At 42.8% G+C, this 14,131-nt stretch overlaps 1 protein-coding gene across 2 annotated transcripts in view; it reads left to right on the forward strand.

Moving 5' to 3' along the window:
- KBTBD12 (kelch repeat and BTB domain containing 12) overlaps positions 1-14,131 on the forward strand; it is a 142,488-nt gene that overhangs the window by 62,042 nt on the left and 66,315 nt on the right. For both annotated transcript variants that reach the window (XM_089682456.1, XM_089682457.1), the window contains exon 5: positions 6,837-7,034. In XM_089682456.1, the coding sequence (XP_089538582.1) occupies positions 6,837-7,034 (198 nt within the window). The remainder of the gene's footprint in view (positions 1-6,836; positions 7,035-14,131) is intronic.

The raw sequence follows: 14,131 nt of genomic DNA on the forward strand, positions 1-14,131 counted from the left end.
TGACATGGCACAATATACAGGAACGGTATCATTATTCAAACAAGCTTCACCTTTTATCAAGAAAACACCATCCAGTCCAGGGACCTTGGCTAGGCTGGAGTGATGTCATCAATCTACTGCAGACAGGAAGAAGCGTTCCATCGGGGCGCCATTTCCAGAGAACGCGTGGTGAAATTGCTGTGTGCGGTGCACTTTTCAGCCCATTCATTTGAACAGGCTGAAATCACATGGGATCACACTAAAGGTTGTGCATGCACTACCTCTGATATGAGAAATAAGCAAAGCATATCCTTCTTTAGTGTGTACTTGCCTCTATCCAAAGCACAATGTATAATTTCTGTCTGCTCTTTCATTCCTCTGCTATCTGCATGAGTCACTTTTGACAGCCTATGCTAACACCAGATAATCCAAGGAGCCAGCCTACTCCCCTCCAGCACACAGCCTGTGATTGACAGTCTCATCTGTCTATATTTCCTATGAGACTTTAAAGAGGAGGTGTGTCCATTTTCTTCACTCAGGTCACAGATTACACTCAGCTCCCTGCTCTATGCGGTGCAGTATGTGACATCAGATCCTTCTGAAGCTCAGAAATGCTGTGTAAACTGCACACTTTGAATGGATGTAGAGGAGAGAGGGCTGCAGATAAACAGGTACAATTTATGTAGGAGGATTTGTTTCATCTCCGTGTATCCCCTGAGGCCAGTCACTTCACTGGGTATAGAGAAAGGTTTACAACCACTTTAACTTTTCTGAATTTTGATGGGTTTGCTTTGGGTGAAAACATGCAACCAGAAACGGTTTACATATTATAGAACAGGGGTGTCAAACTCCATTTCATCACGGGCCGTATCAGCATTATGGTTGCCCTCAAAGGGCCAGCTGTTTCTGTAAGACTAGATGTCCATAGCACCCCCCCTCTCCCCCCCATTACATTAGATGTCAGGAATCCCACACCCTCCCTAACATTACCATCCACCGCCTTTGGGGGCAGAGCTGGAAAGCAGAAAGTGCAGGGTCTGGAGGAGGACCAGAGGAGGAGTGGAGTCAGTTACCAGAGTCTGCTGAATGCTGAGGCCAGGGGAGGCACAGATGAGGGGGTGCTGTAGCTGCACTGAGAGGTGCAGAATTTGGCACCTCTCTGCTGCTGAGACAAGGTGGGGGTGGAGACAAGGGGACACCTGCAGGAGAGGTGCAAGGGCCACATGAAATGGTCTGGAGGGCCGGATTCGGCCCGCGGGCCTTGTGTTTGACACCTGTGTTATAGAACATTAAAAATAAAAACCCTGATGTTACAAGCAGACTTCTGCAGTGGCAAAACGCCAAAATCAAATGTAACTTTTCCTGCCGATCAGTGCATGAAAACACAAATAAGAAGCTATTTCTATGCCTTATTAGTTATTTAGTCCATGTTTTCGTGGCAGTTCCCCTTTAAATTATTTACAAAAACCCGATTTGCATCCAGCCTGTAGCAGATGCTCCTCTAATGATGTGCTCTACACCCCACTTTATACCAGCCTGTAGATACGGATCAGACTGTATATAAATAGCCGTCAAGTCACCTTTACATCTCTATTGCCATTAACACCAAGCGAAGCGCGTAGTCTGTGTGTCACGCATGGCTGAGCCGGCGAGTCAAGAGCATCGTCAAGGACGGCGTGCCAAGAGAAGCCTTAATGGAGCTGAATTTAACATGAGTTTCTGCCGGAACGAGAGATAAATACAAGAGATTTGTTTTACCAGCCTGCCAGAGGGGAGGGATCAATTGGCTGGCCTTAAAGTTGACATTCCTCTTAATGATGAAATATGAGTTTATATTACTGTGAAAGCCGGCCACACCGTGACATTTCTGAAATCCCGAAATCACCATATTAACATTTCCAAGGACGTCCACCATAACAGAATACCATATTGCATTTGACATGCCTAATTGAAATACCTAGTAAACAGCAGCCATATATAAAGGGAATTAGTCATGCTCTCACTAATGGAGTACACAGTGTCCAGTGCACCCTGTACTCAGGTAAAGTACAATACTTCACTTTTTGCAGGGATGTGCCAGCAATAAGGCAAAATGGGCACTCGGTGAGGAAAGTACGGAACACAGCATAGTGCAAGTGGCCTTAGGTAGCATTTAACCTAGGCACGTACCCAATATATATGGCCCAAAAAGCAAACACCTGACCTGGCCATCACACCAAGGCACGCTCCTAACTATATGGTCCAAAGAGTAGACACCTAACCTGGCCATCACATCTAGACACGCTCCCAACTATATGACCCAAAAAGCAGAAACCTGACCTGGCTATCACACCAAGGCATGCTCCTGCCTATATGGCCCAAAAAGTAGACACCTGACCTGGTCATCACATCTAGAAATGCTCCCAACTATATGGCCCAAAAAGTAAACACCTGACCTGGCCATCACATCTAGACACGCTCCCAACTATATGACTCAAAATGCAGAAACCTGACCTGGCTATCACACCAAGGCATGCTCCCAACTATATGGTCCAAAGAGTAGACACCTGACCTGGCCACCATATCTAGACATGCTCCCAACTATATGGCCCAAAAAGCAGAAATCTGACCTGGCCATCACACCAAGGCATGCTCCTGCCTATATGGCCCAAAAAAGTAGACACCTGACCTGGCCATCACATCTAGACATGCTTCCAACTATATGGCCCAAAGGGTAGACACCTGACCTGGCCATCACATCTAGACACGCTCCCAACTGTATGGCCCAAAATGCAGAAACCTGACCTGGCCATCACACCACAAAAATTGTTTTCCTTTTTCTTTTCTTTTTTTCAATATGTATATTTCATGAAAATATTTTCTGGGTGATGCTGCCATGTAAATCCTTGTACAGGCATTTCTTGTTTTTAGATGATAATGCCCTTTCCCTCTCTTCCAAATGTTCTCCTACATTATCGCGCCGTCACACACCCTCTCGATGTGGACTACAGTTGCAAGAAAAAGTATGTGAACCCCTTGCGATTACGTGGAGTTTTGCATGAATTGGGCATAAAATGTGCTCTGAACGTCATCTAAGTCATAACAATAGAAGAACACAGTCTGCTGAACATAATACTACACAAACATTAGATGTTGCCATGGTTTAATTGCACATAACATGTAAACATTCACAGTGCAGGGAGGAAAAAGTATGTGAACCTTTGGACTTAATAACTGGTTGACCCTCTTTTGGCAGCAATAACCTCAACCAAACATTTCCTGTAGTTGCAGATCAGACCTGCACAACGATCTGGAGTCATTTTGGACCACTCCTCTTCACAAAACTGTTTCAGTGTAGCAATATTCTTGGGATGTTTGGTGTGAATCGCTCTCTTAAGGTCATGCCACAGCATTTCAATCGGGTTGAGGTCAGGACTCGACTGGGCCGCTCCAGAAGGCGTATTCTGTGCTGTTGCAGCCATTGTTTTGTTGAATTACTTGTATGCTTTGGGTCATTGTCCTGTTGCATCACCCATCCTCTGCGGAGCTTCAGTTGGCGGACAGATGGTCGTACGTTTTCCTGCAAAATGTCTTGATAAACTCTGGAATTCATTTTCCCATCAATGACAACAATCCGTCCAGGCCCTGAGGCAGCAAAGCAGCCCCAAACCATGATGCTCCCTCCGCCATGTTTTACAGTTGGGATGAGGTTTTGATGTTGGTGTGCTGTGCCTTTTTTTCTCCACACATAGTGTTGTGTGTTCTTCCCAAACAACTCAATCTTGGTTTCATCTGTCCACAGTATATTTTGCCAGTAGTGCTGTGGAACATCCAGGTGCTCTTTTGCAAACTTTAAACGTGCTGCAATATTCTTTTTGGACAGCAATGGCTTCCTCCGTGGTGTCCTCCCATGTACTCCATTCTTGTTTAATGTTTTCCTTATTGTAGATGTGTCAACAAAAATGTTAGCATGTGCCAGAAATTTCTGTAGGTCTTTAGCTGACACTCTGGGTTTCTTCTTTACCTCATGCAGCATTCTGCGCTGTGCTCTTGCAGTCATTTTTACAGGACGACCGCGCCTAGGGAGAGTAGCAACAGTGCTAAACTTTCTCCATTTGTAGACAGTTTGTCTTACCGTGGACACATGAACATCAAGGCTTTTGGAGAAACTTTTGTAACCCTTTTCAGCTTCATGCAAGTCAACAATAATTGATCGTAGGTCTTCTGAGAGCTCTTTTCTGCGAGGCATGGTTCACATCAGACAGTGCTTCTTGAAACCAGTAAACCCAAAACAGGTGTGTGTTTTTTAAGGGCAGGACAGCTGTCAGCAACACATCCAATATCATCACACTGATTGGAGTCAAGGTTGGCACACTCCTGGCTCCAATTAGCTCTGGGAGAAGTCATTAAGCTAGGGCCTCACATACTTTTTCCTCCCTGCACTGTGAATGTTTACATGTTATGGTTATGTGCAATTAAACCATGGCAACATCTAATGTTTGTGTAGTATTATGTTCAGCAGACTGTGTTCTTCTATTGTTGTGACTTAGATGACGTTCAGAGCACATTTTATGCAAAACTCCATGTAATCCCAAGGGGTTCACATACTTTTTCTTGCAACTGTAAATGTGGCTATCCTATGAGCATGGTCAACTGTGATCACCATCAGAAAACCTGCTCTGAGGACTGCTATGCAGTTGGAGTGTATATAGAACGGAAGTGGCTGCAAAGAGGCTCCGGATCATCAGCAGCACCAAGATGGAAAAAAAGGATGAAAAATATGTGAAAACAAATATTTTACAGGGCAGAGTTGTAAAAATTAAGATCAGCTCATAATTTAAGTGAGACAACAAGAAAACAAAAAAAAACATTGCAATATTATGTTTGGGGCTAAAGATGTTGAAAGCAGGCTAGGTTATGAAGGACATTGATAGTAATGAGTCAATTTCATTTAGAGGTGAAAGCAGCATAAGTTACCTGTGGGGGGACAGAGAAGAGATGTTCAGATGATGCAATGCTGAAGTACAATACTTAATCCATGATCAATACATTATCCAAGATGATAATTGCCAGTGCCATCCCTGCCTGCAAGCTCTATTGGGTAGGGCCCCCTGATTCCTTTTGTATTGCATTGCATTGTAATTGTACGGTCTGCCTTCATTTTGTAAAGCGCTGCACAAACTGCTGTCGCTAAATAAATCCTCTATTATAATAAAAATAATAATAATAAAATGGGTGTTCAATTATTTTTAAACTTTAGTAAACTAAATGTCATTCAGTTAAGGTTTGCATCTACTGTAGGTTTATAGGCAATCTCTAATGTCTAAGTCCTGTTCCTGGAGACATGTAGAGGCTATTTTTGGACCCCTAAATGAGATACTTTCAGGGCCCTTCTCGGCTCAGACCACTAGGTACTGCGCATCAAATGCTTTTGCTTCAACCTAAGCCAGTTTGGAGAACAATCAATAAATTGCCTTGCAGTAGTTATTTATACAAAACGTCCGGTGCCTCTTCCGAAAATCTTTGAGAATGTTGTGCTAAATTAAGATCAGTTCCGTTTCCCCGGAAGATATCTATAAACACACCCAACACAAGAACGCAAAGTTGATTTCTGCATAATTAAAACAATGGCATTTGAATTGAGTCTATTTAAGTACCGAAGTTTGATGAAAGACGAAGAAATGTTAAAAAAAAAATGTCTTTTCTCAGCAAGTGCTTTTGCAGCTTAAAGGAAGGATTTATAGAGGGTGCAAACACAGATTCTTTGATCCATTCTGCTTTATCTCAGAGGATTTCTTAATAAATTCTGGCCTTCTGCGGATTAGGAAATTGAAGACAAAAGGGGAATTATGTTGATTCAACAACAATGACATCAGAATCTGCGTTTTACCTCTTAGTTTGTGGAATTTGAGTCTAAGAGGTCTTTAGAAATCTCGGAGAGTTTTGTTCCTACCAGCTAAGTAATTGGAGCCTCCACGAAGAACTTGGGTTCTAAAGGTTTCTTTATTGTGAACATTCCATTAAGATGCCAGCCCTGAGATACAGCCTCTGCTTCTGGGGCCCTTCCAAGTCCCTGTGAATTGGCTCTCTCTTTGTGGGAACAATGGCTTTAATTTTAGCACAAGCTGCATATAGTGATTTGGGCCTGGGAAAGAAGACTGGATGGGGACCTACATGGAGATGCTTGGTGGGGTGAACCTTTGGTATGGAACATCTATCTTAGCAGAAAGGTGTAGCTGAAAAGAGAACTATACCCAAGCAGTTCAATATATGTGGATTGTGTCCCCCAAGGTTTTTAAAAAATTGGGGACGTCTTTTTTTTTTTTTTTGCCCTGGGCTCATGTTACAGACAGTGTGATCTTTCACTAGTCAAGCTAGGCCAACATGTCATATCAAGCTGTGATGACTATTGCAGCTTTCAAAACCAGCTCAGGTCTTCTATTTAGGACATTTCAGACAGTAAACTGTGAAAGCTATTCCGCAAACACTAGGACTGTGCTTTATGCATTCCCACTCAGCCCTGGCGTCCCTTTAACTGGGTCTTTTTGCCCGAGTGAAGGACTGCCCAATAACATGACCACTGTGATTGATCACTGCTAAAAATTGGGAGCTATCTATAACAGCTCAGTCACTCTGCTGGAAGCGCACAGTGAGTGCTCCCTCAACACAGGGACCTTGGGCATCCATAGTCCACACATATATTCAAAACATTTTGAAAGTACCAGGCATGTTGCCAGTCTTGTATGGTTTCTTCCCTGTATGGAACTGGTGGAAAACATTTCAACTAACCATCCATGCATTTTTAAATGATACCTTCTAAGATGAAGCTGAGCCTGACCATTCTTAGCATTCAACTCACTCGTTTCTTGTTCTTGCAGGTGGCATCGGTTGTGATGGTCCAGACAAAGGACAGGCCCGTAAATGTCTTGACGCAGTGGAAATTTACAATGTAGATGCGGATTTCTGGAGAGATGGTCCCCCGATGCCCTATCCTCTGCTCTCCCTTAGAAGCAATTCAAGCAGTGCAGGTTCAGTGGAAGGAAAGCTGTATGTTTGTGGTGGTTACCGTGGGGCAGGTAGGTGTCAACAGTTATCATCAGGCCATTACAGAATGTTCACATTACATCTCAAACTGCATCTAAGCAGGGTATCTAACCTTTTATTTTTGTTATGAATACTACAGCTTTGTTATGGCTCAAAAGAAAAAGTCGTGTTAAACATTACATTGTACTGTACATATACTATATGGACAAAGGAAACACCTGACCATCATACCTACCTATATGCCCAAAAAATATGTGGATATTCCTCAAAATCATTGAGTTCCGGTGTTTCTAGTGAAGAGTACTGTTAATACTACAGCATACAAAGACATTTTGGACAATTGTGCTCTTCCATCCTTGTGGTAATAGTTTTGGGAAGACCTTTTTTAATGTTTCAAAATGACTATGCTCCTGTGTACAAAGCCAATCCATAAAGACATGGTTTGACCAGTTTGGTGTGAAGGAACTTGAGTGGTTTGCACAGAGCCATGACCTCAACCCTATTGAACACCTTTAGGATGAATTGGAATGCCAATTGTGAGCCAGGTCTCCTCATCTAGCATCAGTACAGGACTTCACAAACTCTCTTTTGGCTGAATGGACATAAATTTCTACAGATACCCTCCAAAGTCTTGTGGAAAGTCTTTCCAGAAGAGTGGTGGCTGTTATAACTGCAAAGGCAAGGCATTATAATACCCACGGTTCTAAAATGATATGTCCAACAAGCTCACATGGGTGTGATGGTCAGGTATTGACAAAGGTTTGGTTAGCTAAAAGCAATCTCTCAGTTGGTAGAGCCCAGGTAACAGAAATAAAAGCTATTTGATGACTTTGCAAGACATGTTTTGGTACATCCATGGTGGGTGTAAACAGTGGAGGTGGGTGAGGAGCAACATGAATAAATAGAAAGTCTTGGAAACGCTAGCCATCTGAAGAACAATGATCACTTTATAAGTGTATGACATAAAACATCTCCAACCTGTTTTACGGGATTGGGTTCCCTCTTCTTTATGGCTTTGATCTGTTAGTTGTGGGCACTACAGTCTGTGGCTTAATCAAGATCATCAATAGTAAGGAACAGGCAACCCTCCTGTACTGAGGCCAGACTCTATTGGGTCAGAAGGGAGACCCAGGTTACTCCCCCCAAAGGAAATGCCACACATTCACCTAACTCTTGCTGGCCAATTCAGCTCATCTTTCTCTTGTTATGTTGTGAGCAGAGGCAGCCACACTCTATTTGGTCAAGGGTGTTGTCTATCATACTCTCACTGGTGCCACCCATGGCTTCTTGCTCACAATGTGTCAGCGAATGGCTGGGACTAGCAGAACGGAGCCACCCTGGCAAGTGATGTGAGTGTTGCCCCCTTAGTGATGGGTAAGTGCCCCTAGTTTCCTGTCCTTTGTCACCCACCCCAACTTTCCTTAGCTGCTAGCAATGTACATTGCCTGGAATGCCCACACTTCCACACTTCCACTGCCTGCCATTTCCTGTTGTGTCTCCTGGACAAGAAGAGAAGGAAAATGTCAAACAGGAAAAAAACTGCTGATTCTATTCCATCCAAGACTGAAAAAAAAATACATTGCGGCTATTTGTACTTTAAATGAATCTCAAAGTCTCAATTTTCAAAATTAAGAGATCTATGAAAGAGATGTATGCATTGCTTGTTCTATTCTAACCGGGAGGGAGGAAGACGGTATGTCGTAGGATAGGCCGAAAATTCTTCACGATAGTAAATAGATCTTTTCTTCTTTGGTTGTAAGGAATTGTAAAGAATCCATCAAAGATAAAAAACGTCTTTATTCCACTGTGAGGGGGGTGAACTGTTAACCTTACATTGAAAAGATGCTCAGAGCGCTTTTTGTATTGAATTTGTAAGTATGGATTGTGTGAGCTGAATTTTTCAGAACTGTCCAGTGCAGAGACTTCGCATGAAGTGCTGTAAATGGTAAGTCATGGCGACCAATAAGATTCCACTTTGCAGAACAGTCAGTACATGGAAATGTTTAAAAAAATTTCAAGCCTACTCCTATAAATCTGATCCAGCACAGTGGCTAAATGGCTAGCACTTCTGCCTGGCAGTACTCAGGTCATTGGTTCAAATACCAGCCATGGCACCACCAGCCTGGTGTTTGCATGTTCTCCCTGTGCCTGCGTGGGTTTCCTCCCACACTCCAAAGACATGCTGGTAGGTGAATTGGCTCCTGTCTAAATTGGCCCTAGTATGTGTGTGAGTTAGGGACCTTAGACTGTATGCCCCTTGAGGGTTAGGGACTGATGTGAATGTACAATATATATGTAAAGTGCTGCGTAAATTGACAGCGCTATATAAGTACCTGAAATAAATAAATATTTGTAAACTTACTTTATAGAGATCCCCACATATATGCTGCATTGAATTCAATGAATATGCACTGGATGAGAGTCATACTCCATAGTAAAATCAATTTATTGTTTTATTCCATTCCACTCTCCTTTTATCCCTCTGTGACAACAGGAAAATAAGTGAGTAGAGCACGTGTCACTGGGCCAGGGAGACATCTTTTTTGAATGTTCCTCCCACACTTTACATGATATAGGAATAAAGACATGCATAGACACATACCTGTATAAATTGTGCAAAAAGGGTGCAAATATGTTTATATGGTTGATTTACTAAAACTGGAGAATGCAAAATTTGGTCAAGCTGTGCATGGTAGCCAATCAGCTTCTAACTTCAGCTTGTTCAATTAACCACTTGCCCTCCGGAAAGGTTTTACCTGGCACTGCGCTACTTTGAGTGATGGGCAAGTGCCCCTAGTTTTGCTAAAAAAGCGCAAATGTGGTAAAACGCTGGAAACCAGCATTTTTGGATTTTTTTTTACCAAAAAAAAATTGTTTTGGTTAAAAAAAAAACACTAAAAAATGCAAACGTGGCTAAACGCTAATGCAAAAACGCTAAAAAAAGCTGAAAACTCACGTTTTTAACGTGACTTTACACAGTTAACAGTACGTTACCAACGTTATACCCAATAATCTAGGGCTGCATTTAGAGGCATAAACAAAAATGCCAGATGTCCCTGGACTTTGCTTCAATTAATATACCTCAATTGCCACAGGTAATGTGCTGAACGTAGCTACTGTAATCTACTATCATTGCCATAGTTAATGCACCAGCCATTGCCACAGTTAATGTACCAGCCATTGCCACATTTAATATACCAGCCATTGCCACGTTTAATATACTAGCCATTGTCACAGTTACTGTACTAGCCGTTGTCACAGTTAATATACTAGCCATTGTCACAGTAAATGTACTAGTTTTTGCCACGTTTAATATACTAGCCATTGTCACAGTTAATATACTAGCCATTGCCACAGTTAATGCACCAGCCATTGTCACATTTAATATACCAGCCATTGCCACGTTTAATATACTAGCCATTGTCACAGTTAATATACTAGTCATTGCCACGTTTAATATACTAGCCGTTGTCACAGTAAATGTACTAGTCATTGCCACGTTTAATATACTAGCCATTGTCACAGTTAATATACTAGCCATTGCCACAGTTAATGCACTAGCCATTGCCACAGTTAATATGCTAGCCATTGCCACAGTTATTGTACTAGCCATTGTCACAGTTAATATACTAGCCATTGTCACAGTTAATGTACTAGTCATTGCCACGTTTAATATACTAGCCATTGTCACAGTTAATATACTAGCCATTGTCACAGTTAATGTACTAGCCAGTGCAGCAATTAATTTACTGGACATTGCTACAGTTAATATACTAGCCATTGCCACAGTTAATATACTAGCCATTGCCACGTTTAATATACCAGCCATTGCCACAGTTAGTGTACTAGCCATTGCCACAGTTAATATACCAGCCATTGTCCCAGTTAATGTACTAGCCAGTGCAACATTTAATGTACTGGACATTGCCACAGTTAATGTGTTAGCCATTGCTCCATTGAATATACCATCATTGCCACTGTTAATTTACTAGCTATTGCCCCACTAAATATGCCATCACTGCCACAGTTAATGTACTGGTGATTACCACAGTTAATGTACAGCAATCACTACAATTCATACACTGGATATTGTTACAGGTAATGTACCATCATTGCCACAGAAATTTTGACAGCTATTGCTACAATCAATATACCATCATTGCCACAGTTACTGGACTAGCCATTGATACAGATATTTAATTACTCATTGTCACAGTTACTGTACTGGCCATTGCCACAGTTAATATGTCAGCCATTGCCCCAGTTAATGCACTAGCTGTTGCCTCATTGAATACATCATCATTGCCACTATGTATACTGGTCATTTCCACAACAATTGCTATGATGAATTTGCCATTGCTACAGGTAATGTACTATTATTGCCACTGGTATTGTGCCAGCTATTGCCACTATTAATATACCATCATTGCCACAATTGTACTAGTCTTTCCACAGTTAAATAATTGTCAATTGCCACATTTACTTTACTGGCCAGTGCCACAGTTAATGTATTGCCCATTTTAACAGTTACTATACCAACCAAAGCCACAGTTAACATTACTAGCCATTGCCACAATATACTCACCATTATCAACGTCAACATGAGCAGTCAAAAAAAAAAAAAAGCTATATTTCTGCAAAAACTACATGCAATGCACAACTGCACATATACAGCTGGCTGTGACCGTAATCCGATGAATGCAGCGCTACGCCAAACATCGCTGATGGGAAGAGAGAGATTTATAAACCTCTGTTTAGATAGAATCATTGAGTAGTCAAGAACATTAAATTATATTTCATTTCAATCAGGATAATAGAGAGATATCACTAGCCATCTTCTCTGCCCTCCGATAACCCCCAAAACACCATTATGGAGCTTCACCTCTCTGAAAAGGATTAAAGGCGCATTGCTCATCCCCGCACCGCTGATAAAATTAGACTCTAATCCCTCATCTTGTTCGGCTCTGGAATGAACATGTCAGGAGGATTGCCCAGAAAGACATTCGTCTGGACGTCTTGCAGGAAGATGGACAAGTGTCTAAAACTAATGTGAGCGAAGCTGGCAATCCTAGGATCGGCATTCTGACAGTACAGACTCCGGTGTCTGGATGAATGTTGTCCCGAAAATCCTTTTTCTTTTTAACTTTAAAGCCTACTGCTTGTAAACCTCAGACATGAAATATGAACAATGCATATCCCTCTGTAGTGTGTATTTGTCTCAATCCAGAGCACTAAGTGTCATTTCTGTCTGCTGCTTCGTTCCTATGATATCCACATGAGTCACTTCTGACAAATTTTCCTGACACCAAGAGAAAAATGGTGACAGGGGAGGGAGCTCCAGCAGATTGACAGCCTCAGCTCTTTTCCCATGTGCTGGGTCATGGGGGGATGTCCCTTCCCTCCAATCAGCTTTCAGAAAACTCTCCTCACTGATGTAACTTCAGCTCCTTGCCTCCTACTTTTCAGAGTTGGGAGATTCTGTGTAAATTTTGCACTTTGAATGGATGTAGAGAAAGACAGATGTAGATAAACAGGTACAAGGTATAAAGGAGGATTTGTATCATCTCTGTGTATCACCAGTCACTTCACTGGGTATATGTAAGGGTTTACTACCACTTTAGCCACTTCCCGTCCAGCCGCTGTATATAAACGACCGGACGGTGGCAGTGCAGGGTGGGTTGCCGTTCATAAATGGCGCCCACCATTTTGGATTGTGCGCACTCCCTGGGAGGAAACAGCGAAACACCGATCGCTGTATGGGACCTCTGTGTGAGCTCCCGATCAGGGGCGGACTGACAACTCATGGGGCCCCCAGGCAATAAGGGATCATGGGACCCCTGTGGCCTTGCCCAAACTCAAAAAAGCCTATGAAAAAGGTACCAGGGGCATTTCATGGGGCCCCCTACTGACCCAGGGCCCTCGGGCAGTGCCCGAGTTTCCAAATGGTCAGCCCGCCCCTGGTCCCGATCATGTCCTTCTCCACAGAATGCTAGCAGGAGACAAGCTTTTCTAATCAGCTTGTAGCTGCTTTTGAAGAAAACCAACTGTAAGGGTCCTTTCAAACGGGCGTTCCGGTTTTTTTTCATCAGTTCAGTCACGTTTTTTCAAAGAAATAAAGGGTGAGTTTACATCCGTTTTTTCATACTTTAAATCAGTTTTTTTCATCCGTTTACATCCATTTTTTCATATGTTTAAATCCGTTTTTCATACGTTTACATCTGTTTTTTCATCTGTTTTTAGTCATCAGCTGTCAGCTGAATGTAAAGAAAAAAAAATTCCGGCAATTAAAAAATTATTTAAAAAATGGCATGGGATCCCCCCCCCCCCCCCTCCATTCATGCCAAGACCTTTGGATCTGGTTTGGATTTTGAGAGGAACCCCCATGCCAAAATTAAAAAAAAAATGGCATGGGGTCCCCACCAAAATCCAGACCCTTTTCTGAGTATGCAGCCCAGCAGGTCAGGAAAGGGGGGGAACGAGCAAGCGCCCCCCCCCTCCTGAACCATACCAGGCCACATGCCCTCAACATGTGGGGGTGTGAAAAATAAAAGAATGTCCCCCAAAGTAGATCACAAAGGCTCCACATCCGATGCTGGCTCCCGCCGTCTGACTGCTCCGCTGGTTTGACAGTTCTTAAATATGTAAGGGGCGGGGCCATCATGTATGTGCCCCCACTCTGTGTGACATCAATGACCCAGCATGCCCTGGTTGATGATGTCACATGGGGGCGTGGTCACATGGGTGATGTCACCGGGTGGCCCTGACCCTTACATATTTAAGAACTTTCAAACCAGTGGAACAGTCAGAGGGTGGGTGCCAGCGTCGGGAGCGGAGCCTTTGTTTTTTTTTTCTTTTTTCGGGACGGCGGCAAGTCGAACAAGTGTGAATGGAGCCATAATGACAATCCTGTCTGTCTTTTCCCTCACACTGAGGCAGGGTCTAGCACTGTTACAAGGTTTAAACTGAAAAGGCCCAACTGCTGTTCTTCCCTGGTGACTACTATCCCACTGACACCAATGATTTGGTGAGCTGTTCTTCCCTGATGGCCACTGTCCCACCAACACCAATGATTTAAAATACTATTTTTTTCTGGGGTTCACTATTCCAATGAAACAAATCATTTGGGGAG

The sequence above is a fragment of the Staurois parvus genome, unplaced genomic scaffold (assembly GCF_062004578.1).
Source record: "Staurois parvus isolate SC_StPar_1 unplaced genomic scaffold, SC_StPar_1.0 ptg000290l, whole genome shotgun sequence".
NCBI lineage: Eukaryota > Metazoa > Chordata > Amphibia > Anura > Ranidae > Staurois > Staurois parvus.